The sequence below is a fragment of the Pinus tabuliformis genome, chromosome 1_2, assembly GCF_031772625.1.
Source record: "Pinus tabuliformis cultivar Carrire ecotype Pingquan chromosome 1_2, CPIR1, whole genome shotgun sequence".
Lineage (NCBI taxonomy): Eukaryota > Viridiplantae > Streptophyta > Pinopsida > Pinales > Pinaceae > Pinus > Pinus tabuliformis.
This window is the reverse complement of record NC_142298.1, coordinates 987,405,147-987,430,863: the sequence shown is the minus strand read 5'-3', so window position 1 is coordinate 987,430,863 and position 25,717 is coordinate 987,405,147. Positions and strand designations below refer to the sequence as shown.

Below are 25,717 nucleotides of genomic sequence, written 5' to 3'. Positions count from 1 at the left end.
AACGCATTACACTTATATCCATCGCAATGTGTATGGGTGGGGCTGCCCAGCCGACCACCCAACCTTGTGCGCACACCCCTTAACCATGTTCAAACGCCCACACTACAAGTCGGCCTGCCCTCCATCGTCGTTGGCCTTTAAGTGTCTCGCTCCATGCTCAAACCGGTGTATAAGTGTCATCACATATTCATTATCACATGTCTTCGTCGCAAGTATTGTCGCAGCTCCATCGCACAACCGTTGTGCGCTCTAACTCGCCTCTCGCCCATGCGTGCGCTCGGCTCACCCGGCGCCCAACCGCGCTACACACTCGAGGACGTTACACCTCTGGAAAAGGATGTCAGAGGAAGACAAGAAAGCGTTCAACTTTAACGCCAATTGTATTGATTGGGTTCATTACTTTTCAGATGTTCATATCCCTGGACTAGTTAAATATGTGCTGAAGTAAGAAAAGATGGAGTTGCTAGCCTCCAAATCTAGTAAACGTCTTCTATTTTATGCTATGACTATGAAGGGGTACAGAGGTGCTTGCTTAAGAGATCAGAGAAATTAGTTGCTGCACTTAAAATTAACTCAATGTGCTACCTTGTTGGATACTTCCTAGTGATGCAGCATTAGAAGTTCCATAACTATTTTAGTAAGCAGCGCTGTCAGAATTATTTTTTGTGATGCACGAATCAAAATTCCACTGAAATATGGAGTGTAATGTTTCTTCCATTATTTATTTTTATTAGAAAATCATTATTAATATATTATATGTGCAGTGTGATTTATTATTTCATTAAAAAAAGTATGGATTTTTATGCAATATCAAATATTTTTATTCCATCAGATTATTAGATTATTATTTAATTGTTAGTACATTTATTTTATAAAAGATGACAATAAATGTTAAATTATTTTTGATAGAATGATTATTATATGAGTTTATCAATGTCATATCATTATTTATATTGGTTTTTATTGATTTTGAGCATTAAAAATATAAATGATATTAAAATGCTTTATTATAGAAGACATATTTTTACGTGGATGTCTATAGTAATGATTTTTTTTATATTATTAATTAATGTTATTAAAAATATAGTTATGATTTTTCAAAATTATAACATTTTTAGACGTATCATTGAAGCTATCATTAATTTAAGTTTTAATTTAAATTGTAATAGATTATAATTGGAAAATTTTCATAAGAGTAGTTTAGAGTTATGGAAGAGATTACTATCAATGTTAAGAAAACAATGATCATTTGAAGTGGAAGCCTCAAAACTCTAATAACATAAGAATGCTCCAATGAATGGAAGCTTATTTTCTGCTATTTTAAAATGATACCTTTTATAATTATACCAGAATAATGCAATTAGGATGAATATCCTAATCCCTTTTATTAAAGCATATTCAAGATTAGATGCAAATTATTTGCAATAAGCTCTTCATATAAGTTTGCTTTATTTTTTCATAGATTACTTAGAACATAATAAGAAACTGTTGATTAAAGTTAAAGAAATTTATAACCACGGCCAAGTTTACCTATGTCTTGAAGTATTTCATACATTTCTATGGATTATAGAGAATTAAGTGAAAAAAACACATATATTGAAAAGGAGAAAAAAAGAGGATATCTACTTGGTGTTATTTGGAGGATGATTCTAAGGATTTATATATAAACAATTATGTTTATACGAACACAACTATTTTCAACTCTAATAGGATTGTGGCTTCTTCATCAAGAACCAAATTTTTCATATATTTATGAATCCACATGATTCTTACTTATGAGCACACTTCTCAAACTACTTCACTCATAGAATTGACACCAACACAAACATTTAGAAGCTCTATCTTATGGATATACATCATAGGTGCAAGTATTTAAAACAACACATCTCAAAGGGTGATGGAGTGACGCCATACACCCCATTGTTGTAATAAAGGGAAAAGAAACTATTAAAAATAACAATATGTGAAGTAGGTACCATAATTTACGTATTTTAAATATGATTCAATATATACTTTTCATGGAATGAACATAATATGGTTCGTTTGTTTATGTATACACCACCAATGTTTGGGGTTAGTGTTAATTGAGGAATTGTATTTTGGGTACAACAACCTATATATATATATTTCATTTTCTGTTATACAAATTGCCATTTAAAGCCTTTGGTGCTTCATATATAAATGCGTTTCTTAGCAAAATTCTAGTTAGTCATTACCATAAATTTGAGGGATGATTTCAAGGCAACTAGGTTCTCAATAATATGTTAATGCAACTATGTATATGCATTCTTAAAAACACATAAGCTTTCTTGCTCCTACAGCCCTAATGCTACATATATTTCCATGCAGTATGCCACATAGTTTATCAACTAAATTTTTTCAAGGCCATAGGTAATAAAAGCACATGCTTATTCCTATGTTTATTAGTAAAAGGGAATAGTGCAAACAATTTTTACATTCTTATGAAAATGCTCAATGCACTTATTTGAATCATTAATAAGTAATTGTGAAGGACTACTTTTAATAGGCGACGGAGGAGATTTTGGCTTTTTCATTGTTTGTTTAAAAAAAGTTTACTATTTAGGCACAATTATTTTTATATTTCATACATTTTTTTAAATTAAAAAAAATAAAAATATATGGTTTCTCTTTAATTGTAGTACATTAATCAAATTGAGAACACATCCTTTTTTAAAAGAAATAATTTAGCTAAATTTAATCAAATTGAGAGCACCCACATTCTTTTTAAGAGAAATTATTTGGCTAAATTTCATAAGTTAAAAAAATCTATTTTTTTCCATATTAACATTAAAAAGAAAAAAAATTCCAACTTAATTTATCAAAATAATTTTCAACCTATATATACTTTCCTCTCAAAAATAAAATATTTCCATAAATATATGATACAATTTCTTAATGTTTACACAGAATCCATGATTATTTATCTCAAATTTTATGAAATATTCCTTACAAATTAAGATTTATGTAACTAGTGGAACTCCGGGGAATACCATAAACTTATATTTGAAGTAAATCTATGTATTTAAATCAAAGGAGAGTTTCTAAGGCTTAATATTCTTTCGTTTATTTATTTGAATACATGTAGATAGTAGACCATATTGTATTGCAATGGAGCATTCTCATTCCATCATATTTTTGTATATTCGATCTCTTTCATAGACTTATGAATGGAAAAAAAGAACCTTTATTAGTGTTTTTTTCATTCAATTTTAAATATCCCAAAATGGATCTAAAAGTGAACTAAAATGTGTGCCTTATTCATGAGGTTTTCAATACCTTTGAAAGGGGTTAAAAGTATCCTTGATATCTTTTTCATAATTTAAAGAGCACGAGAAAAGAAGAATACATTGATTGTCGTATGTTATCATTGGATGAAGAGGAGAATTTGGAAATAAACTTCACAATCAAAATATTAGTAAAAGAAAGCTTCAGATTTAAACTTTTAACAAGCATGAAAAGATCACCAAAAGAAGGCTCTTTCTTGAGAGACAAGTCACGGGATGATATGCATCTAGTTCTAAGTTTGACAGAACCAACATAAGAAAAGTAAAATTAAAATTAAAATGGTATAGCAAAGTAAGGCCACTCATAGGAATGGCCTCTCCCAAAGGTAATCTTTGGTTGTAAGATGGAATCATTACTAATGCAAATTCAAGAGGTCAAGTGTGATTACAATGGTGGTAATTCAAGTTAAAGAAAATAGCAATGTAATAGTATGCAACTAGGTGTTGATAAAAAATATCTATAAGAAACCATCAAGAAACATTAAAGATAACTGGAACCCCACTTTCGTAGCATATGGCTAGAAATAATATGAAGAGAGATGAATGCCTCTCAAGTTAATGAAAGTATGAGCTCTAAAGAGGGTTCTTGGGCCTAAAATGTAATGTATCATGGACAACAAAATGGAAATCAGGTGCTACTCTACAATGTTAGTGAAGGATGGAAACTATCATGTAAGTTATGATATGAAAACCATAAAATCATAAAACTAAATTCACCTAATTAATAAATTTAATCCATGTGGGCATCAACAAATTCACACAAGGGCTTCATTGGGAATCAATATCATACCAAGTGCATTCATATTGGGGGATATATATTGAGGAAAAAATGACATAATATATTGAGCATATTTTAGGGGGTATAGGGATTTTCTGTTGGCAGGTATAAAAAATGGAGCTCAAAGTTAATGAAAAAATATAAAGGGGTATAGAAAATGTTTATGAAAAAATGGATACCTACAATATCTATGGAAAGTAGTGGTTTTTTAAATTGAGAATGTGTATTGAGTTTTGATTGGTAAGGGGTTAAATAGTTTGATTTTTAGAGGTATTTTCCAATATGTAGTCAAATTAAGGGTATTGTTTAGTATGCCACAAACATACATGATATGTCACAAGTTCATTGAGTGAAGCCCCCATGCAAATTTGACCTTAATTGAGACTTCTTTACCTCATAACTCAGTAGGAAAAACATGAAATATTCCATGGGGTTGCAAGATATGCCTCTCAAAGTTTCTCAATGTAGTTTTAGTATAAGGCAATAGAGCTATACTGTATTTTAATAAAAATCATAGGATCTAAGTTTGAAAAAAAAATATTATACTAGATACATGTAAAACAAGAAAGAATAGAGAATAAAATTGTTAAGGAATTTACTAATGAACGAAGAAATGATCCAGGTGGATCCCTAATCGCCCAAAAATATAATTCATCAAATTGCAGTAAAACTAGGACTAGATTAAGGGTCTCATCGCAAGCTTTCTAATGGCACAAATGATGCCTCAATCCAAGTTCGTTTGTGGAAGTTATTTCTAGTTAAATTTTCTGGTCAAATTGGGAAAAAATGATAGATTTAGAAAAGTGCTAGACAAATTTGGAGCGTCACTAACATTGGCAGTCTAGCAAAATTTGGAGGCTTCACGGCTAAATTTAACAGACGCTAGACAGAGGCATCAATAACACTACAGTTGGCAAAACCACCAAATATTGTTGCACTCTTCCAAGTTAAGAGAAGGATTCACGGCCCAATCAGATGGTCCCAGGTGGCACCCAAACAAATGACCCAATTATCCACAACCAACCTAGCTAGCAGCTTATGGCAAAAATTCAATAGCGAAAATTTTGGCGATTCGTTTTAAAAAAATTATGTTAAATAGAACTGAATGGTAATGGTTCCAAATGTGTATGTGGTCGTCTAAACCATTAATAGAAGATTTAAAATATGACAAACAGGATTGGTAGGGTAACAAATTAACAAAGTTTTATCGGTTGGTGACTTGGTAAATGACTGACCATTTAGTTGTGGTAATGTATTCAACACTGGTTTGAATATGTTTAAACAACAATGGTTACAATTTATATGGTGATCGACATATTAAATTAAATGGATGGTTAGGAAATATGACGAGACCTAGTTCCAATGATGGATGATTTTCCACACACACACATACATATATATATTTCCTTCCATGGAATTGCACACTCTCTCCTTCAACTACTTGTATTTTCCTCTAAAATATTTATTGCCCTTGTAGTCTTCACCCATAATATCATTAGTGAAAGGCTCAAGCTACATTATCAACCTAATTTTTGAAATATTTGTCACTGGTGGTCAAAAAAGAATGTATGTTGGCTTATTTGTGGCTCCTTTCTTGTACTTTATTAATAGGGAAAACCCATAGTAGGAATCCTAACAATTTATAATTTTTCACTTGCTACATCTTGCTTTTGATTTGTAGGCACTGAAGGACTTGATGATCCATATATTGTTTTCCCAGGAGATAGTGCCTCCACTTTTTCATCACTTTTAGAATGGCAAAGATCTATGTATCATATGTCTAGTGGTCAAGTACTACTCTATCAAAAAACTATAACTAGTAACCCATAGGTTTTCCTCCTTGCATGAGCACCACTCATAATGTGTACTTACCAGTATATGAATCTAACTCAAAAATTCATTGAAAATTTGGCATAACTAAGATAGAAGCTTAAATAATATTCTTCCTCATGTTCTAACACACCCCCTGTTATCCCCAACCAAAACTATGTGTAGAAGGAGGTAGTTGTAACAACCTCGGGTTAAAGTTTCATACAATAAAGGATATTAAAGGTAAACAATAAGACCAAGGTCATGGGACATGTATTCCAAGGTAAATGTGTTACGAAACCAGCTCACAAATAGATAGAAAAGAAATATCAACGCCTTAGAATTCAACCTTTTTTAGGGGGCAACCTCCTTTACATTACATAAATGAACAATTCTTGGATGATACAAATGACTAAACATCCATTCTATATATAGGAGTCTAAGGGTTCACAATATAATCAAAGCCGACATAACAATAATATTACAAGGGCACAATAATAACAATAGTGGGCTTCTATGGGGCACACTAATAAAAATATGGGCACAATAATATAATAAGTGGGTTGCACTAATAACAATAAGGGGTTATAGTAGTAGTATAGGGATCTAACATACCCCTGTCCTTCAAAAAGTTTTGTCCTCAACACTTGAGTATTTTTGGATGCTTATGTATAAAATTCTCATCCTCTCATGTGGAATCTTCAGTGGATAAGTTCTTCCACTTGATGAGACACTCTAAAATTGATCAATTTCGTAGTTGTCAACTTCTTGTTTTTGTGATTTCTTCTGGTTCCAATATGCTTTTTCCTTCCTTGTCAATTTTTGGCAATATTATTTGAACTGTAATCTTCTCACCTATAACCTTCTTTAAGCATGAAACATGGAAAACTGGGTGCACTTAGGAAGGTGCAAGAAGCTCCAATTTGTATGCCATCCTACCAATCTTTTGCAGCACCTTGTAAGGACTATAGTACTTTGGTGATAATTTATTATCCTTCTTAGCTTGCTTCAGGGACATTTGTTTGTATGGCTGTACTCATAAAAATACCCAATCGCCTACATAAAAACTTTTTTCACTATGATATTGATCTGCATGTTGTTTCATTTGATTTTGCACCAAAGTGAGTTTATCCTTTAAAAGTTGGAGAACTTGTTGTTGATGCTTGATGTGATATTTCACTTCTTGAACCTTTTTCTTCTCGATAAGACCTTCAATCTTGAGAGTTTGAGGAGTGGTAATTCTTGTCGATGCATTACAAGATATGGTCAGATTCATTTCTTCTTTCTCTGGGGTTGGTTCATTGTGAGTATCCTTTTCTTTTGATGTTTCTTGATCCTTTTCTTCTTGATATTTCACTGCTTCAACCTTTTTCTTCTTGATATGTCCTTCTACGTTGAGAGTTTGAGGAGTGGTAATTCCCTCCAATGCTTTACAAGATATGCTTAGATTCATTTATTCTTTCTTTGGGTTGGTTCTTAGTGTATATCCTCTTCTTTTGATGTTTCTGGATCCTTTTCTTCCTCATCTTCAAAATCTATGTAAAATAATTTCTTCTTGACACACTTATGACCTATAGTGTATTTGCTACCACAACTGTAACAAAGCCCTTTTTCTATTTTTTCTTCCAACTGTTGTGGTGTAAACATTGTCGGTTGTGGAAGGCTAGGAAAAAAAACACTTCCATATTTATAGTTGTGAGTGGTAGGATTCTTTGTTTCCATAATTCACTTTCATTTTTTCTTGCTAACCTGAATTCCTTCTCCAATGAATTAGGTTCCCAAAGATGAACCTCATGTTGAATGTTATCCTTTAAAGTCCCTATGAAGACATCAATCCTTCTCTTCTTTGGAATACGATTTACCCTTATATTTAATTTTTGGCAGTCCTCAATGTGCTCTACCATTGGAAACTTTTGTTTGAGATTTATCAATTGGCTAAAGAAGGTGTTACTCTTTGTATTCTCATAATGTGCTCTCATTTCTTCCGTGAAAATTGACCAAGTGACAAGTGCTTTACGAGAACAAAGCCCTTTATACCATAAAACTTGATTCAACTATAAATATAAAGATGAAATATGTACATTTTGTAAGAGTTTCACCTCATGAAGATCAAAATATTACTCCATATGTAGTATCAAATTTAATGGATCCTTGCCATCAAACTTCCTCATATTTCTTTTTCTTGATTTTAGGAGCTCGATCTTGAAATGACTGTAACTCTGTAATTTTGGATCTTTAAGTTCTATAATTTTTACCTGTTATATCCCTCTGAGTTCTCTTTCTAACCCCACAAGTCTGATCACAATTGGATTCATGAAGAAAGAGTTATGCCCAATCACCCACAATGACCTAATTATAGAATGGTTCAGTAGAGCGAACTTGTACGAAGTGCCACGTGTCAGTGTTTCGACATTAGGTTCTGAAAATGATACCCAACAAACTATAGTCCATATGTTTTCTATCAAGTCTGACTAAATTTCAATCTAATGCTCAGAGAGAAAGTTATGACGATTTTCCCAAGGTCACCTGTTTGGAATGTATTTCAGCAACATGAAGAAACCCTAAATTTCTTGGACTGTATCTGGTAAAATATAGCGAAGTAAGATCTGAAATTCAGATCGAGCTTCATCAAGTTTTTAACTCAAATGGGTTTTAATTTCAGGTTTGAATCTATTATGAACCAGCTCACAAAAAGATAGAAAAGATAGATCAACGCCTTATAATTCAGCCTCTTCGAGGGGGAAACCTCCTTTACATTACACAAATGAATTATTCCTTGATGATTCAAATGACAAAACCTCCTTTCTATATATAGGAGTCTAAGGAGTCACAATATAACCCAGCCGACCTAACAATGATAATATAAAGGCACAAAAATAACAACAGAGGGATTCTATGGGGCACAGTAATAACAATATGAGGACAATAGGGGCACAACAATATTAATAAGGGATACAACTACAATAGTAATCAGGTAGTCACTAGTATTATAGGGACCTAACATGCCCCTCTCCTTCAAAAAAGTGTTGTCCTCAATGCTTGAGTAGTTCTGGATGCTTCTATATAAAATTCTCATCCTCCCATGTGGAATCTTTAGCGGATAAGTTCTTCCACTTTATGAGATACTCTGAAATTGATCGATTTCATAGCTATCGAGTTCTTGTTTCTATGACTGCTTCCGACTCCAATATAATTTTTCCTTCCTCGTCAAGTTTTGGCAATATTGTTTGAACTGGGAGCTTGTCACCTATAAACTTCTTTAAACATGAAACATGTAAAACTGGGTGCACTCGAGAAGTTGTAGGAAGCTCCAATTTGTATGCCATAGTACCAATCTTTTGCAACACCTTGTACGGACCATAATACTTTGGTGATAATTTATTATCCTTTTTAGCTTGCTTGAGGTGCATTTGTTTATATGGTTGTAGCCGTAGGAATACCCAATCACCTACATCAAAACTTCTTTCGCTGCGATGTTGATCTACCTGTTGTTTCATTCTATTCTGCACCAACACGAGGTTATCCTTTAAGAGTTGGAGGACTTGTTGTTGATGCTCGATGTGATGTTCGACTGCTTGAACCTTAGAATTTTCTCTTAAATGTGATGTGATGGATGGTGGCTAATATCCATAAAGTGCCATAAATGGGGTCATTTTTGTTGCTATATGGAAGAAAGTGTTATACCACCATTCAACCAGATGCAACCATTTGACCCATTGTGTCTGTTTATCATATACAAAGCAACGAAGATATCCTTCCAAACATTTGTTTACTATCTTAGTTTTCCCATCAGATTGAGGATGATAAGGTGAGCTATGAGCTAACTGAGTACCGAGATAAGAAAATAATTCTGTCCAAAAATTTCCAGTGAAAATGGGATCTCTGTCACTTACAATAATCTTTGGGTTTCCATTTATCTTTTGAATTATTTCCATAAATGAAGTAGAAACTGTACTGGCTTTAAATGGATGTGATAATGCACAAAAGTGTGCATACTTGGTAAGTCTGTCAACTACCACCATGATGACACTCTTTCCCTTAGACTTGGGTAAACCTGTGATAAAATCCATTGAAACCTCCTCCCAACGTTGGCTTGGAATGGATAAAGGTTTTAATAGACCTGGGGTCTTAATTGTTTCAACTTTATTTTGTTGGCAAACCAAACATTCCTCCACAAACTTTTGAATATCCAATTTAAGGCCATCCCAAAAAAATTCATTCTTAACCCTGTGGTAAGTTTTTAAAAATCTTGAGTGCCCTCCTAAGGGAAAAGTGTGCAATTCCATAAGAATCTTGTGCTTGAGTCAGGAATTCTTACAGAGGTATAAGCTATCTTTGTACCATAACGAATCATTTTTCCAGCTAAATGTATCAAATGTACTAGAATCTTGTTGTAACTTTCGAATAAGTGCCCACACTTCTTCATCATTCTTCCATTCCTCACTTGCTTCGTTTATCCAATCTGGTTGGATCAATGTAAACTTTGAAACGGGAACTATAAACTCAAAACGGGAAATCTGGCCAAAAAACCCCTAAAAAACATCAAAAACAGTGCTAAAAACGAAAACTGTGTATACTGGAAAGATGATTTTATTTTTTAGGGGTCAATTTTGAACGTGTTTTAAAAATGGCAGTGACTACGAAATTTACTACGAAATTTTCGTGCAAAATATAGCTTCAAAACGAAAAAGTGATGATACTGGAAAGATGATTTTTTTTTTTTATGGTCAATTTTCAAACATTTTAAAAAATGCTAGTAAAACCAAATTTTTATGTGCCAAACAAAGTTGTTTATGAGGAAAAAACACATTAATGTTTTTGGTAGAATATCATTTTTCTTTCCTAAGTATAAATTCAACAGGTTTTCAACCATAACATGCTAGATACAAAAGAAATTGAAAATTTTCAACTATAAAATTAAAAAACCATGACATTATGAACAAATTACATCACTAAATGAATTCAAAAGTCATTATTTGTATATTGAATAAAACATACATTATATCTCTAATTTAATATTGCATTGTAGATATTTTAAACAATAAAAATTATCATAATTAAGACATATAATCCAACAACATAAAAATGCTTGATAACTTCTCATTCAACACCATATGGGAATCATTAATTTTATTTCAAGATACGATGCATACATCAGTTATATAAACTGTTTTATGAATATCTACACAGACATGGATTTCTAAACAAATAAATGCATGGGCATTCATTTATGGATGTAAAGATTAATACAAAATGAATCTACTAGAATTCAATTAGACCTATGCCAAAAGAAGGTTTTGGTAACAAGAGCTATGTACAAATCTAAATAAAGATATAGCTTCTTAGGTGTAAGTCTACTAACCCCGTAGCATTATAATGTTACTGCAATTGCGATATTATTGTTACTAGGTTTATAAAATATTTAATTATTAAAAATTAGTTTAATATTCTGTCAATCGTTTGCATAGAGTAGAAACCCTCGTGGCATAATCAATGAAGGTGTTGGAGATAATGGAAATGATGAATATTCACGCATCGCTACAAATTTTCATCGAACAGGACAATTTGTTCAAAGTTATTTCTCAAGCCTCTCCAATATTACCATTTATAAAGTAAGTTAATAGAACAAATGAATCCAAAATACAGTAGAGGTCAGACAAAGATTCCCTTTGGAAGAAAATGGGATGAAATAAATTCATCTTTGTAGCTTAAAAAAGAAGTATAGAAATGAATTGCCACAAGATGGAATAGAAAACATAAAATCCCTAAGAATCACAAAGAGAAAAGTGATACATTTATTAACAAAATCAGAACAAGGAACAAAACTTCCTCATGATGTTTAGTTAACATATACGTAAACTAAAACCTAGGTCTTAATAGAAGAGAGTAGAACATTAAATTATCAGAAACCCAATGCTATTTAGAAACAGATGCATTGAAGACAGTACACCATTATTTGAGAATTCAAGAATCATTAATCTCAATAGACGATCAAGAACTAGTAGAGATGGAAATATAACCTTAATATAATTTATCCTAATCAGTCTAAATTAAAATTATACACACAAAAATATATTCATAGTAGAGATTCCATGATGGAAACTAAAATTTCTATTCACTAGATTATTAGAGAAACCAAAGGGTGAAAGGAGGAGTATAAATTATGAGCGATTGAAAAATTCCTCACCACATTAGAGCACCAGGATGCTTGGAAGAATGAAAACGAAGTTTTGAAACTTGTGAGGATTAAAACTAAAAAGGTTCCACACAACAATCTTATCCTGTTGAGGCCTATTAGCACTGAGCAGGCCATCAAAGATAAGGGAAATTAGATAGTGAATTCACATGCAAGATCGAGAAACAAATTCTAACTATTAAAAAACAAATTTACACATCAAACATGTAACTCATTTTGCAAATTATATTTGATAATGTAGAAGAAATATAGTCAATGAAATATTAATTAATAATCATTAAATATTCAGTAACGACCAATAATTCCTTTACATGCTAAGGGAATGAGATATTCCTTAGAACCTAGATGATGATTGATAGTAGGAATTGATATCACCTAAACATAGATGGATAAATTTACCATATCACATCAAGCACATTTTCCTGATTATCCTTATTTTAATTTTTAGCATGAAGAATTCATAGGAGGCCAGGATTTCACTAAAAAGAGGAACTGGAGTCAGATTATAGTGAATATCCTCTAATGACCCTCACTAAACTGGTCACCCTCTCCATATAATATATTCACAAAAAGTTCACAAAGAATCCCAGAAGCAAGTTTCAATTGTTCTAAAGCAACTCTGTTACACCTCAAAAACCTTGTTACTCCCTCATAAATGTGTTCCCGAGAAATGAAGGTAGCATAACTTCATTTGCTATCAATAAATCCAAAACATAGAGGCCAGAGGATTTTATCCCAAGAATGAAATAATTGGAAAAAACAAGAAAGTTCCCAGAAGATAACTCTAGTGTCAATCACAATCCTAATAATGCATCATCAGTGAAATCATACCCCACATGTAGGGAGAATACGATGAGCTAATGCCGAAGCAATATGTCGGGAGGCAGCCCAAGATGGATGGGTTCCACCAATGTGTGATGGTTTCAAACCTGGCTAATTCCCCCTACCACGAACCTCGCTAATTGCTCCTTCAAATCCTACCTAGTTGTAGAAAGAATAGAACCCGGCCTCCTAGCACAGTGAGTGGGTCTGTCCTCGAACGACTAACTACACTTTTTGCAATGAATTGATAAATGCTACTCCTCTATGATTCAAGAGATAGAGAAGTCCAAGATATAGAAGTAGTTCCCACGATTGAAGGCATGGTTCCCACCATTGAAGTGAGTAGGTAATTAGTAATTCAACCATGAAACCAAGCTGCTAATTAATTCCTTGTTCAAGGAGCAAGAATATCTGTGCTTATGACTAATTCAATTCCTTTCTAGGATTGGTGATTAATGAATTATATAAAATATCTAGGATATGCTATAGAGTTGTCAGACATGGCTCAGCTGCCTTGAAAATGAGCGAGAAGGAAGGTCAGCTTATTGTGGGCTCTGGCAGCCCACTTATGGATATAGATTTTGATCTGCCAACAAGTAAAAACACTCTCAGCAACAAACAACTATTAAATTATAAAGTGCAGTTAAGGGAGTCTGCTCTGCAGATTTGATAACCATTGTACATCCGCAAGCTAATGCAGGAAAGACCTTAGCGAAAAACATCAGCAATGGAAAGTTCCAGGGTGTAATCTGACCAACAACTCTAATGGGCTCATGAAAAGTATGGGCTTGATAAGGTCCACTCATCTTCAACGTTAGTCCATGGATCTTGTCAGCTAATCCTGCACATATTCATAGATCCAAAATTATCAAGATCTTTAAAAGCCAAATGCATCACAACGTGATCGAAACCTAGATGTGTGAATATCAATTACCATTACATTATTTAAATTTAGTACCATTAGATTATTCAAATTTAGATCAGTGAATTTCAAAATACTGAAAAGAGATTATTTAAATTTACTACCATTACATTTTTACATTATTCAAATTTAGATCAGCGAATTTCAAAATACTGAGAAAAGGTATGGTGATCTAAGAAGTTTATAAATTTGGTAATTCTTATTTTGAATATGGATTTTAGGGATATTTTGGAATTCTAATGGGCAAAGTGTGTTAAAAAATTGGCTTATTATATCTAATCCCAAAATATTCTAAAAAATTTAAAACTGATTTACTATACCAAAATATTCCAAAAAATGTATTAAATATTCTAAAATATTCCCAAAATCATTAATCCAGTTAAATGATTCTAAAATATTGCCACAATTCAATTAAGGTCAGGGCTCCCCAACTTAGAAAAAAACAAACACACAAATAAGTTCCTAGGTTTTAATTCAGGATATTTCACCAGCATTATATCGTAGAATCTGGATACAGGAAGGTAAATCCATCATCCAAGCCATATCCAGTGGCTTCCCATTGTCAAAAGTTTCAAGAACTACGAGCTTCTCACTGTGTTGCAACACCAGATCCGTGAACTTGTGAAGAATGCACCCTCTTTGCTGAACCGGTAGCAAGCTAATCCATTAAAAGAAGAAAAGAAAGAGGAAAGGAGAAAAAACGTAGAAAAGAAACTAGAAAACAACATAATATAGCAGAAGATGAACAATATTGATAAAGAAAGGGAAAAGAGAAAAAACAAGAAAACAACATAATGCAGCAAAAGATGAACAGTCTTAATAACAATTATTACATAGCCAGACATGCGAGGCCATGGCCCGTGATCAAATGCTGCGCGAGTGGCTTTTACAGCGAAATCCGCATCTTCTTGCCTAGCCTCTGATATGCTCACTATCACTTCCCCTATTCGAGGATCCAAAGTCTCGAATGTTTTTCCTGCAACAATACAAATAAATCAGCCGTAAAGATCTAAACACAAATCTTGATTTGACTTTAAAATATGGTGCAATGGATCAAGAAATTAAATACCTGAAACTGAATCTACAAACTCTCCATTGATGAAGAGCTTTGTATGCTTTACTGTAACTTGGGGGAAAATGGTGCCATTCGATTGGGAAGAAAGGGACACCATATCAGAATTTCTTTTGGGACAGAGGCTCCGAATGATAATCAAATGTTGCAATGCGTGATACCGTGGTCCTCCTTATCATAATATATAACCATAATCATGGAGCCTCGGTCCTCGTTAACCGTAGATCTTTCGCAGGGCTGTCTACTTAAAATCAATAATGCACTGAAATTTTCAAAACGCGATGGCGGACTCGTGAAAAGAATTGCATGTTTCATGAGCATGCAAAATTTTAATTACTAGTTTGCTTATGAATATAGATTTTGATCTATATGCACAGTTCAATATACAGGTATTAGTCTCTGAGGAGGAAGAGGAACTCTTGTTCTGGGATTTCTCCGCTTAATATTGTATTGGATGCCTGGTAAGCATTGTTTGGGGCGATTCGTAGCAGATGGGGTGATTTTGAGAATTGCAGCGCCGGGTGGCGGGGCGATTTTGGGAATCGCCTCGCCACCCGGCGCTTCTCAAAATCGCCGAAAATAATGCTATCACTTCCCCTGTTCGAGGATCCAAAGTCTTGAACGTTTTTTCTGCAACAGTACAAATAAATCAACCGTAAAGATCTAAACACAAATCTTGATTTGACTTTGAAATATTGTGCAATGGATCAAGAAATTAAATACCTAAAACTGAATCTACAAACTCTCCATTGATGAAGAGATTCATATGCTCCACTGTAACTTGGGGGAAAATAGTTCCATTCGATTGGGAAGAAAGGGATGCCATCTTGGAATTTCTTTTGGGGCAGAGGCTCCAAATGATAATCAAACGTTGCAGTGCGTGATACCGTGGCCCTCCTTTTTTTCAAGATCCGATACAAACTCCAGAGAATAGCCGAACCATAAACTCAGCATAACGGACCCAAGAATTGTATCACGAGGTCGGTCAAATATATACAAACTTAATATGAATAAACTGAAGTCACAGTAATGTTGGCATTACAACAACCAGAGACCTCGGCCTACAAGAACAGGGCCAAAATCCCTAGACTATCTAGCTAATATCGTAAACCACTACAATAATGAGGAAAGTTAAAAACCTCCATGAGGTGACAAGAAGCCTGACTAGTTGCTCTAGCAAACAAAATCGCATGTAGAACATGCTCAAAAATATCATAATCAATATTCATATAGCCCTTTTTCTTAATTAACCAATTTAGAATAACATGACAATAAAATTTAAATTAAATTTGAAACCACTCTCAATTTTTAATTTTCATCTAAACCTAAAAATATTCTATAATATTTTAGAGATATTATATTTATAGCATTCATCTAATAAGATCATTATTCAGTCACCATTCATTATATAAAACCTCCCCTTTCAACAATTTAATTACGTCCTCATTCAACAATCTAGCTATCTCGGCATCATTAAGTTAAAAATATTGCTGATAGAAAATAATAAACCTATTCCCTCATCAATAGAGTTATCCCAGGAATACTGATACAAAATAATAAACTTATCCCATCTTTGGAATACTGATACAAAATAATAAACTTATCCCATCCTTGCTGGACTCATAGAAAATCCCTTTAAAATGATAAATTTTATAACATTCTGCGAATTGAGAACAAATTTAGCGTTGAATATGGCCAAGGCATGTCATAGATCAACCCCTACTGCATTCTCTCACTTCTTATTAGCTCCCAAGGAAATATAAACAAGCCAACCTAAACAGTAGTGACATAAAACATAAACAGTAATGGCTGCAACCTAACATATAACATATACCCAAACCTGACATATAACATTTAAGTAGCGTCATCGCTATTATGTAGCAGCATCCTAGGGCATCAAAACATTATTATTATTCCATCTAGTGGCTACAACGTAACATCCAATGCCAGCGCGTGCAGCACCATCCAATGTTTCAGTTATTCAATGGTTGCCCCACCACCATTTTCCCGGCGGTGTCATAGCAGCAGTAATGGCAGCAATATCGATTCCAACTGGGGCTGCACCACATGCAGTAGTCACAGTAATGTGCTGGCCCAGACACATCCAACCCTAAACACAGGCACACATTAGACAATTTTATAACAAATTGTAATACTGGACACGCATCAATGGGCATGGGGCCATTCAAACCCATGTTCTCCATGCGAGTTTCTTTACTGATAGCATTGTTTGGGGCAATTCGCAACAGATGGGGCAATTTTGAGAATTGTCGGGTGGCGCCACCCAGCGATTCTCAGAATTGGCAACGCTCTTTGCACAGTGGCGTGCAGCCTCCCATTCTCGCCTCTCACATGGTGGTACTTCACCTCTTCTACACCAGTTTCGACCTTGATCCCCACCTCGTCTCCAAGGCCACATGATGTTGTCTTTCTCAATCCTTCTAGAGGCTTCTCTACATGATGGGTGTGCACACTATTGTCGTGAAGGCATACTGTTGGTCCCAATGGATGCAGCAGCAGCAGTACAATTAATCTGCCATGTCGAAATGATTCTTTCTTGACAGTTGCAAACTTTGGCTCACGACGTTCCCATTGCTGCATCTTTTTGGTTCATGTATATTTTGGGCACAAACAAAATAGAGATTCAAAATCAAAATCAAATGCGTAGTAATGGAATTGAATAATTTAAAATGGGCACAGTGGTAATGAAATTTTAAGCTCCACCTAAAGGGAAGATGCGACACTAATGGCAAAGTGGAAACAGTGAAATAACGTCGTCGTCAACAGAGAACATAGTAATCAGAATCGTTGATCGATGGTGTCGTAGCCTGTGGAAATCGTTTGTGTTTTGCCGTCATTGGAAAACAATTCTTGGGAAAATTAGTCACCTGGGTAGACCACTCCTTACGCAACTAAAAACAAACACGTTGTTGTGAGTATAACTAAACTTGTGCATAACGGATTGTTGGAATTCACCATTAAATTATCTATTATTAGAATCCACTAGAGAGGTTTTTGGTTAAAATACTTGATAGAAATATTTAAATTTAAGTTTTTTTTTATTAATTATAAATCTGGCTATCTTCTTATAATAAAACATAATAAAATACTTGGTTGAAAAATTAGGAAAGTGGTTTTCTTCTTTCCCCAATTTTATCTTTGCTTATTAACAATTCTAAGATCCAGAACTTTTATTCCTCCCATACTTACCCAAAGCAAAGAGTTGTCACCCGTGCATGGTAACAACTGTTTGCAATTTACCCACAGTTCTTGTTTGCGAAGAGTTATCATACATACTTTTCAACTTGCATATCTCTGGCATGACAACATCCTCATTATTTGTTTATTCATTGGAATAATGAGCAAAGAAATGCTGGGGATGTCATCAGCCGTAGATTGCAGTTGTCCATCATGAGGCTTCAAATTTAGGGAAAACAAAAATTCTCTACAAGTTACCACCCATTCGACTTTTGCTTGCTTATTGGAATTGGAAATCCAATTGATGCTCTTTTTATTACAATATTTCATAGTTGCAATTGATTCAGCACCCCAATTAACTCTCCCTTTGTTGCCTAATATTTGGAGTATAACTCCCCCTCTGTGATTCCATGCATACTATTATTAATGTCAAGCTTAAATGAAATCCAATCAAGTGCAATTCCAACTTATTGTGGAACTACGTGCTATATATTCGTCTTAAGTGGTTGATAGGGAAGGAGTCTTCTAAAGAATGCGCCATTATCTATACAGTTTTTAAATTTATTTCTTTTAAATCCTATAATAAATATTTTTTTAATTTGATTACGAAACAAATAAAAAAGGCTGCACACGAATTTCCTTTAGCAAATAACATTAACTTTTAATCCTTTCACTCCTGAATGACCTTCTATGGCATTTTGAAAATAACTCTAACTTTTAAAACATCTAATTCTTAAGTCAACTTCACTGTTAATGAATATGATGTGGAACAAATCGTATTTAATTCAAGGGAGAAAGATTTTGCATCCATCTACAAAATGTAATAGAGAAAGGTTAACACTACTCAAAATAAATGTAAGAGAGAAAGTTCAACACTACTCCCAATATTGATTAAATGACCAACATAAAGTGTCACCATGAAAATGTGATGATATTGTGTACGGCTTCTTCAAGTGAACCCACTGAGCACAGTTCACATCACATTGCGAGACAGATGTTGAATATATGAAGCGAAGCAACATATCTTCCTGTTCTATAATACTAAATTGTTGATTACATGCAGCTTTTGCTCTGAAAGGTAACTCTACTATTCTCAATTCTCCGCATTTGATTCAGTACATGCCTCGACCTCCTACCTCTTCGCCCAAAGACATTAAAACTACTGCTGCAACAGTAGCAACAAAAATTAGTTTAATATTCCGTCAATCACTTGCACAGAGCAACATCAATGAAAATATTTTTTTAAAATGGTATTTGAAATAGTTATTCAAGAAAATTTCTAAACATTTCAGCCTTTCATGATAAAATGTTCATTTTTACATTCTCTTGTATGTTTGTTTTGATTAGGTCTATTGAATCAAATTGGTTTTCAATAGGTTTTTTTGAGTATGTGAGGTTTCTAGTGTCTTATTAATTCAAGTGGAAGAGATCTTTCTTACATATCATTAGATTATGAAGTGACATTAGACATAATTAAGCTTTGGGCCATACCCTTTTAGAAACAATAACCCAAACTAAATGATTAGTTATTAGACCTTTTTATTTTGTCAATATAAACTAGAAGATTATAAAAAGAATTTCCCTTCATTGCTCCTCATAAACCAGGATAGATTGATTCATCCCTCCTTTTTAGTGTACAAAGAGGAGTGCTTGATTTTTACTCAAAAAGATGGGGTGTTGATGTATCTATATATGGGTGCTCAGGTTTTTATATTAAAAATTTTCTCCAGTGCTTGATTTGTAGTCAAAGAGATGCTGTGATAATGTATGTAGATATGGGTGTTGAGTTTTTTATATTGAAATTTTCTCTTTGTTTCAATTAGAATTAGAAGTGTTTGTTCTTTTTGTTTTCCTTATAATAAACTATTGTTCTCAATTGAAATTGGATCATTTGTATTAATGTTTCTTTTCAATGTAAGTTTGAGGTGCAAGTTACTTATTTTATTTTTAGACTGTGATATTTAACAAATAGTGACCTATGCTTAATAAACTAAAATTAGGAAGGTTTAATAACTTGCTTAGTTGTTTTTATGGTTTTGGTGTAAATTGTGTGTAGAGAGACTAGAGATTTGTCCACTAGGCAATAACATTCTCTTGCATCTTTGAAATCTTATTTATTGGTTCTATGTGCTTGCATTACCATCTTTTCTTAAATGGTATTTGAAATAGTTATTCTAGAAAATTTCTAAACATTTCAGCCTTTCATGATAAAACGTTCATTTTTACATTCTCTTGTATGTTTGTTTTGATTAGGTCTATTGAATCAAATTGGTTTTCAATAGGTTTGTTTTGAGTATGTGAGGTTTCTAGTGTCTTATTAATTCAAGTGGAAGAGATCTTTCTTACATATCATTAGATTATGAAGTGACATTGGACATAATTAATCTTTGGGCCATACCCTTTTAGAAACAACAACCTAAACTAAATGATTAGTTATAAAGAATTAGAAATTTCACAAATATAGTAAACCAATATTAAGTGTGATTTATGGCCTTAAATGAGTTTTGGAGGGTAAACTTTGAAATGCCACAGAACTGAAATTAGAGGTCAATAGAGTGTGTGAGGTCCAATTATTGGATAGAGTTCTTGAGAAAATGCTCCTATAACATTAGAGCTAAACATTAGGCATCTCAGGTCAAGTGCATAATGGTTAAGAGCATGTGTTTCCTCCTAAGAGGTCATAGGTTCAAAAACCAGAAGGGGTTAGAGTAGGTATGCCTTCATAGACAATAATCAAATCATTGTGTGGAGGTGGGTCTCTTGTCCCACAAACAAGGGGGTTTCATACACCAATTTGGTGTCTGGCTTGGCTATGACCTTAAAATTGGATAATAATAATAATTAGGATATAGATTGTTAGAAATTCATAATCTACAAGGGTGAAAGCATGGAGCTGGGTTACACTTTTTGGCATGAGATGGAACGTTTGGGTGGAAAAAATGATTACTCAATTGAGCCCTTTTTAAGCACTTGATTGAGCCATTTGAGCACTTAAACAATGTAACCCAATGTTATTTAGGAGCTCGATTTAGCCATGTCTTTGTGGTAGTCAAATGAAGGAGATTGGGTTTTGGATTTATTTTATGGCTCAGATAAGTTTTATTATATGGAATTGAATTTCAATATGTTATTCATTAATTTATATGTCATTGTATTTCTTTTGTGCTTGATAATTAGGTACAACACTAGCATGTTGCCTTCAAAAAGGAAGAAATTGCATTGCAATTGAAAAAGATCCAATACAGTGTAATTTCATTCAGCAAATAATTAATGCTCTTCAATTTCTTCCAAATGCAATGCAAGAAATTGGGTTGAAGAAAGGGGACTTTAGTGAATCACGTGTGGCAAAAAAGGCAAAGGAACCCCAACCACCATTACATGGAATGTTTGGAAAGACATACATTGGGAGATTCGGAAACATCAAAAATCCATTGGAAGAGGAAAATGAGCAAAAGGAAGCAGAAAATATTGTGGAAGAAGACAATGATGAAACTCTAGAGGATGAAGAGTTTGGATTACGTGACATTGTTGATTAAATTTAAGTTATGCTTGGAAATCAAGCTTTGCAATGTTTTGACTTTGACATTTTATGAGAAGAATAAATATTTAATTAAGGTTATTATGCGTTAAATATTTGTAATATGTGATTTTCACATTAATTTTTAAGTTAATCATTATTTTTTGAAAAAAAATGTGATTATTATTATTATTTTGACCTGAAATTCATAAAAAAAACTATTATTTAACCATTTTTAGTTAAAATTTTCGTATAAAAATTGTGATTTTGACATGTCAATTCTAGCAAAAAAATTATCAAAACATATAGTTTTTTAGTTATATTTATGTTAAAAATGGTTATTTTTATGTCCATTGTTAAAAATTATTGTTTTTTAGAAACAATTATTTCATGTGAATTGAAAAATTAATTAAGGATGTATAAATATGTAGAATATCGAAAATTCAAAATATCGACCTTCTAATTTAAAAATGCAAAAAAATAAAAACCTCACTACAAAAAAATTAAAATAAAAATAAAAAACAAGAAAATATGAAGAAAACGACCACTTCAAAAATTATTAAATTTACAAAATAATTATTTACATTTCATACATTAAAAAATTTAAAGTCGAAAAATAGGTGTTTTAAAAAAACGGTCTGATGCAGAATACCGACTTTTTTAAATCAACATGAAAATCACTACCATTCTAAAATGTAATGTACATAAAAAAAATTAAAGTGCCAAAAACTGTGCTCTAAAAAACGTGTGTTCTGCATCACGTCTTTTCAAAATCAGGTCACTTTTTTGCTATCTCTATGAAATGGGTAACAACATCATTTCCCATTTCAAAGTTTACATTGCTTTGGATAATAGAAATGGCGCACAACAATGCTTCCACATCCTCATCCTTTCTTGAGAGTGCATCTACCACCACATTTTGCTTCCCTTTTTTGTAGATGATTTCAAAGTCATAACCCAACATCTTTGTGACCCGCTTTTGTTGCTCTTCAGAGGATAATCTTTGTTCTAAAAAGTATTTAAGGCTATCATGATCCATTTTTACCTTGAAGTGTCTTCCCATTAGGTAGGGTTGCCATTTCTTAAGTGCATGTAGTATTGCCAACATCTCCTTCTCATAAATAGCTTTTTGTAAAAGCTTTCCCTTGATTGGAAGACTTTCAAAAGAAATGGGTCTTTCATCTTGCATTAAAATAGCACCAATTCCATTTCTTGAAGCATCACATTCAAGAATAAAGGTTTTTGTGAAGTTCGGTGTAGCTAAGACCGATGCTTGGCACATTGCCTCTTTAAGATGTTCGAAGGCCTTTGTTGCTTCTGGAGTCCATGAAAATGCATCTTTCTTCAATAATGTTGTTAGAGGTGCTGCTATTCTCCCATAATTCTTAACAAACATGTGATAATACCCTGTCAACCCGAGAAATCCTCACATATGCTTTATGGATGTAGGGATTTTCCATTCCTTAATGGCTTTAATTTTGCTAGAGTCTACCTTAACTCCTTCATGAGATACAATATGACCCAGATATTCCACCTCTTGTACTCCAAAGAAACATTTGGATCTTTTTGCATATAATCGTTTTTCCTCCAATAGTTGTAGCACCCTGTCAACATGTTCAACATGATCCTTCCAAGACTTGTTGTAGATTAGTATATCATCAAAAAATATTAACACAAATTTTCTAAGGAAGTGTTTGAAAATGGAATTCATCAAACCTTGAAATGTAGAAGCTGCATTGGTAAGGCCAAAAGGCATGACCAAAAATTCATAGTGACCCTCATGAGTTCTAAATTCTATTTTCGGAATGCCTTCAGTCTTCATTCTGATTTGATGATATCTTGAATGAAGATCCAACTTGGTGAAGTAAATTGATCCATGCAATTCATCCAGTAATTCATCAATGACAGGAATGGGAAACTTATCTTTAATAGTGAGCTTGTTGAGCTCCCTATAATCCGGACACATGCACCATGATCCATCCTTCTTGCGCACCAATACTACTGGAGCAGAGAAAGAACTTTGACTAGGTTGAATTATACCAGCCTCTAGCATTTCTGCAACCATACGTTCAATTTCACTCTTTTGGGCATAGGGATATCTATACAGCCTGATGTTTGGAGGAACACTTCCTAGAATCAGATGAATAGCATGATCATGATCATGAATAGGTGGGAGACCTTTGGGAGTCTCAAATACCTTGGAATGATTGTCCAAGACTTTTTGGAGATCTGGAGAAAAAGATGATTTTGATGTGGAAACATCTAACGAACATAATTGTGCAATTACACCTCTATTGTTCCTTTTTTAGAAACTTTGTCATATCGTTAGAGCTGATTATCTTTCCCGGTTTCCCTGCAATACCACTTAATTCAACTTCCTTTCCTTCCTCAGAAAATTTCATGAAAATTTCTTGAAAATTAAAAGCTATTGTACCCAAGGATTGTAGCCATTGGACTCCTAGTACAACATCAACACCTCCCATTGGAATGGAAAGCATTGGGCTAGTCAATACATATTCTCCCATGGTTAGCTTGATATTATGGCACTTTCCAGAGTAATTTATTGTTCCTCCATTTGCAACCATCACTTGACACTCTGGTGCTAGATATAGGAAGAAACTCAATTCTTTTGCTACGTTACAATGAATAAAATTGTGGGTACTTCCTGAATCAACCAACACTATTACCTTTTTCTTCTTGATTTGCCCTTCTATCTTGATGGTTTGAGGCATGGTAATTCCAGCCAATACATTACAAGATATTGTCGAATTCATTTCTTATTTATCTAGGCTTTGTTCCTGGAGTATATCCTCTTCTTTTGACCTTTCTTGCTCCTTTTATTCTTCCTCTTCACAGTCTATGTAGAATAATTTATTCTCAGCACATTATGACCTTTAGTGTATTTGTTATCACAACTATAACAAAGCCATTTTGCTCCTTTTTCTTCCAATTGTTGTGGTGTCAAACTTATAGGTTGTGGAAGACTAGGGGCAAAAACACTTCCATCTTTATAGTTGTGAGTGGTATGCTTCCTGGTTGCCATAATTTTGCTTCCCATTTTTCTTGCTAACCTGAATGCCTTCTCTAATAAATCAGGTTCCCAAAGGTGAACATCATGTTGGATATTATCCTTTAAAGTCCCTATGAACACATCAATCCTATGCTCCTTTGGAATATTTTTTTACTCTTATGTTCAATTTTTGGAACTCCTCAATGTGCTCCATTATTGAACCCTTTTGTTTGAGACTTATCAATTGGCTAAAAAAAGTGTTGCTTTTTGTATCCTCATAATGTGCTATTAATTCTTTCGTAAAAATTGCCCAAGTGATATTTTTGTTATGAGAGCAAAGCCATTGATACCATACAAACTGATTTGGTTCCAAATATAAAGTTGCAATACGTACCTTTTGTGTGTTTTGCACATTATTGAGATCGAAAAATTGCTCCATCTGTAATATCCATGTTGCGGGATCCTTGCCATCAAACTTCCTCATATTGATTTTTGAAATATGGTGGGTCTTCAATCCAATATTAGAGTCTATGAAATCATGATTAACATTTCTTTTGTTCGCGCCATGAGTTTCCTTTACTACCCTTTCACCATTAGTAAGTATTTCTTGTAGAAAATTTGTCAAATTTGTCTTCAAATCTGCCATGCCTGTCTTCAAATTTGTGTTCAAATCTATCTTCATATTGTCCATCTTAACTTCCATGCCAATCATCTTGGCTTCCACGCCTTTTATCTTAGCTTCTATTAGATTTTGTGAGAGTGACATTTGTTGCACTTGGTCTTGTAATTTTGATATATCATGTAGCATTTCTTCCTCTTCTTCATGAGTCATGATAGAGATTTCAGGTTGCTTACTAGGTTTTTGCATTTTCTTTCTTTAGGGCATTAGTTACCGATAATAATGCTCTACTATGACCTTTGAATTCCTTCAAAATAATTTTTCAAACCAAGCTTAACCAAGAATTAAAAAAAATCTACACACCTTTTTTCACTTTGTAGGAGCTCGATATTACCTCTGATGTATCTATGTAATTTCAGATCATCCAGTTTTGAACTTGTGATCTGCAGTAGCTCTCTATGTCCTCTTT

The 25,717-nt window shown here is 33.5% G+C and overlaps 1 protein-coding gene across 1 annotated transcript; it reads right to left on the bottom strand.

Moving 5' to 3' along the window:
• Positions 1 to 13,415: 13,415 nt before the first annotated feature.
• Positions 13,416 to 15,004, bottom strand: LOC149209349 (aldehyde dehydrogenase family 2 member B4, mitochondrial-like). The gene is made up of 5 exons (XM_089398590.1): positions 14,902 to 15,004; positions 14,666 to 14,808; positions 14,321 to 14,474; positions 13,618 to 13,751; positions 13,416 to 13,496 (listed from the first exon to the last, which is right to left on the bottom strand). The coding sequence occupies exons 1-5, from the start codon at positions 15,002 to 15,004 to the stop codon at positions 13,416 to 13,418; spliced, it is 615 nt and encodes a 204-aa protein (XP_089254716.1).
• Positions 15,005 to 25,717: the final 10,713 nt, after the last annotated feature.

Bases quoted from the DNA above. Each gene is read 5' to 3' on its own strand.
- LOC149209349 (XM_089398590.1), bottom strand. From the start codon at position 15,004: ATGGTGTCCCTTTCTTCCCAATCGAATGGCACCATTTTCCCCCAAGTT. The intron at 14,475-14,665 runs GTAATAATTGTT...CTACCGGTTCAG, and splicing joins GGCCTCGCATGTCTGGCTAT to CAAAGAGGGTGCATTCTTCA. The intron at 13,497-13,617 runs GTCTTTCCTGCA...ACTTGTTGGCAG, and splicing joins TGCTGATGTTTTTCGCTAAG to ATCAAAATCTATATCCATAA.